The following is a 2,588-nucleotide window of genomic DNA, read 5'->3' on the forward strand; positions in this document are numbered from 1 at the left end:
TAATAAGCTTTGGAAAGGAGAAAAATTAACACCTCAATTCAAAATTTTAAATGTAAAAATTACCATTTGTTATAGCATCAAAACAGGAAATACTTACAGGTAAATCTAATGAAATATGTATAAGAACTCTAGACAACAAAATATTGTATGCAAAAAATAATGTTCAGAGAAATTAAAGAAATTAAAGAACTATGTAAATGGAGAGATGTACTGTGTTTATGACTTGGAAGACTCATTACTGGTAAGACATTGATTGTCTCCCAATTGATCTGCAAATAGAAAGAAATACTGATCAACCCCAAAAGTCTTTTTGTAGAAATTTTAAACTGAAACTGAATAATAAAAGTAAAGAACTGAAAATAGCCCAAATCTTGGAAAATATATTGTATGACAGACACTATCTGATTTTAAGATATACTATGAATCTTTAGTAATCAGGATAGTAATCAAGAACAGCATAAAGAGTTCAGAAATTGATCCAAACATATATGGTCAATTAAATTTCACACACACACACACACACACACACACGCAAAGAAGAATGATACTTTGGTAGTGGACTATGCTCACTTGGAATAAGCTAAAAATACAAAAAGAGAACCACTGTAAATAGGAAATTTATTATTATTATTATTATTATTATTATTATTATTTAATTTGGCAAAGACTTTAAAGTACCACAGAGATCTGGAACCACTTTATGATGCAATGGTTGAGTCTATATGTCTGCATGTGATTATATTTTCTTTGAGACTGGGAATTTCTGCCTTTAGAGATTTGACTCCACAATTAAACGTTATAATTTAGTCCCCATGGTTACTCAGTTCTCTTTAAGGAAATCAAAAGTGCAGCAACATGTATTTATTCAGAACATGTCTCAACGCTTTATAAATAGGTAATTCAAATATCCATTGTGTTTCATTTAAAAATTAACATTTTCTTTAAAAAATTTTTTAAGCTTCAACTAAGAACTGATGATAAAAAATGATAGATTACACAGGTAAGGTGCTGGGAAGAAAGCTGTAAGGATTTGGGGCTGTTGTTCACTGAGGTGAAAAGGAAGCATGTCTGCTACAACATGGTATATTTTGATAGTATACCTTCTAACTAGTTTGGTTCACTTTTGAAACATCATAAATTCATTCTTCAGGATACGACAGATGTCAAAATACTGGTTACTTGAAATGGTCACTACTTGTGCTAGTTGGGGTACATGAGAGCTATTTTCAGGAGGCAATAAATGAATTTTGGAGTTGAAGAATATACAGCGCGGTCTTGACGGGGAAAATGGATTTAAGTTAAACCCACATTCTTGTTCAGAGAATGGGAGAGACTTCAGCAAGCATATTTATATCCTTTGCATTTTGGATGTGGGCTGGCAAAGAAATAACAGAACAGCTGCATGTTGCATTTGCAGAAACTTAAGTGGAGTATATAGACTTGACCAAGGATTTGAGAGTCCTACAACCAGATTTAAAATAGACAATTGCTTAATAAATTCAAATTCTTGTCCATTTGTCCACTAATTTTCCTCTTTCTTCAGTCACTTTATTTTCCATGTGCAAATATCCTCATTAATATTTTTACTATTTCCTATAAACTTTGGAGAGGGAAATATCTACACCTAATTATATTTGTAATAAATGACCAAAACAAATTATACTTTGGTGACTGAGTTCATCCTGTTGGGATTAACAGACACGCTGGAGCTACAGATTATCCTCTTTTTGCTCTTTTTTGTGATTTATACACTTACAGTTTTGGGGAATGCTGGGATGATCTTCTTAATCAGGGCTGATCCCCGACTTCACACACCAATGTATTTCTTCCTCGCTAATCTGTCCTTTGTGGATATTTGTTACTCTTCCACCACAACCCCAAAGATGCTGGTGGATTTATTGTCAGAGAAGAAAACCATCTCCTTTGCGGGCTGCTTTCTGCAGCTGTACTTCTATATCGCCTTGGCCACCACTGAATGCATCCTCTTTGGGTTAATGGCCTATGACCGTTACGTGGCCATATGTAACCCTCTCCTTTACTCCTTGATCATGTCCAGGACAGTCTGCCTTAAGATGGCAGCAGGGGCTTTTACAGCAGGATTGTTAAACTCCATGGTTAACACAAGTTATGTAAGCAGCTTGCCATTCTGCCGTTCCAATGTCATCCACCACTTCTTCTGTGACAGCCCTCCACTTTTTAAGCTCTCCTGTTCCGACACACACCTGAATGAAAGCATCTTTTCCACTTTCGCTGGTGTGAATATGGTGGGGGCTCTGCTAGTCATCTTCATCTCCTACTCCTACATTCTCTTCTCCATCTTTCGTATTCATTCAGGGGAGGGGAGGCGCAAAGCATTCTCAACGTGTGCTTCTCACCTGACAGCTATAATTATGTTCTATTCCACCACCAGCTATACTTATCTGAGACCTAGTTCCAGCTACTCCCTGAGTCAGGACAAAGTGGCTTCCGTGTTCTACACAGCGGTGATCCCCATGTTAAATCCTCTGGTTTACAGTCTCAGGAATAAAGAAGTAAAGAGTGCTTTAGGGAACGTAATTACCAGGAGAAAGATTTGTTCATTTCTGTGA

The 2,588-nt window shown here is 36.2% G+C and overlaps 1 protein-coding gene across 1 annotated transcript; it reads left to right on the top strand.

The window, feature by feature from the left end:
- Positions 1–1,643: 1,643 nt before the first annotated feature.
- Positions 1,644–2,588, top strand: OR5F1 (olfactory receptor family 5 subfamily F member 1; the record flags this gene model as incomplete). Its single annotated transcript, XM_081064657.1, has 1 exon — positions 1,644–2,588. The coding sequence occupies one exon, from the start codon at positions 1,644–1,646 to the stop codon at positions 2,586–2,588; it is 945 nt and encodes a 314-aa protein (XP_080920783.1).

Source organism: Rhinolophus hipposideros (genome assembly GCF_964194185.1).
Source record: "Rhinolophus hipposideros genome assembly, chromosome: 10".
Taxonomy (NCBI): domain Eukaryota; kingdom Metazoa; phylum Chordata; class Mammalia; order Chiroptera; family Rhinolophidae; genus Rhinolophus; species Rhinolophus hipposideros.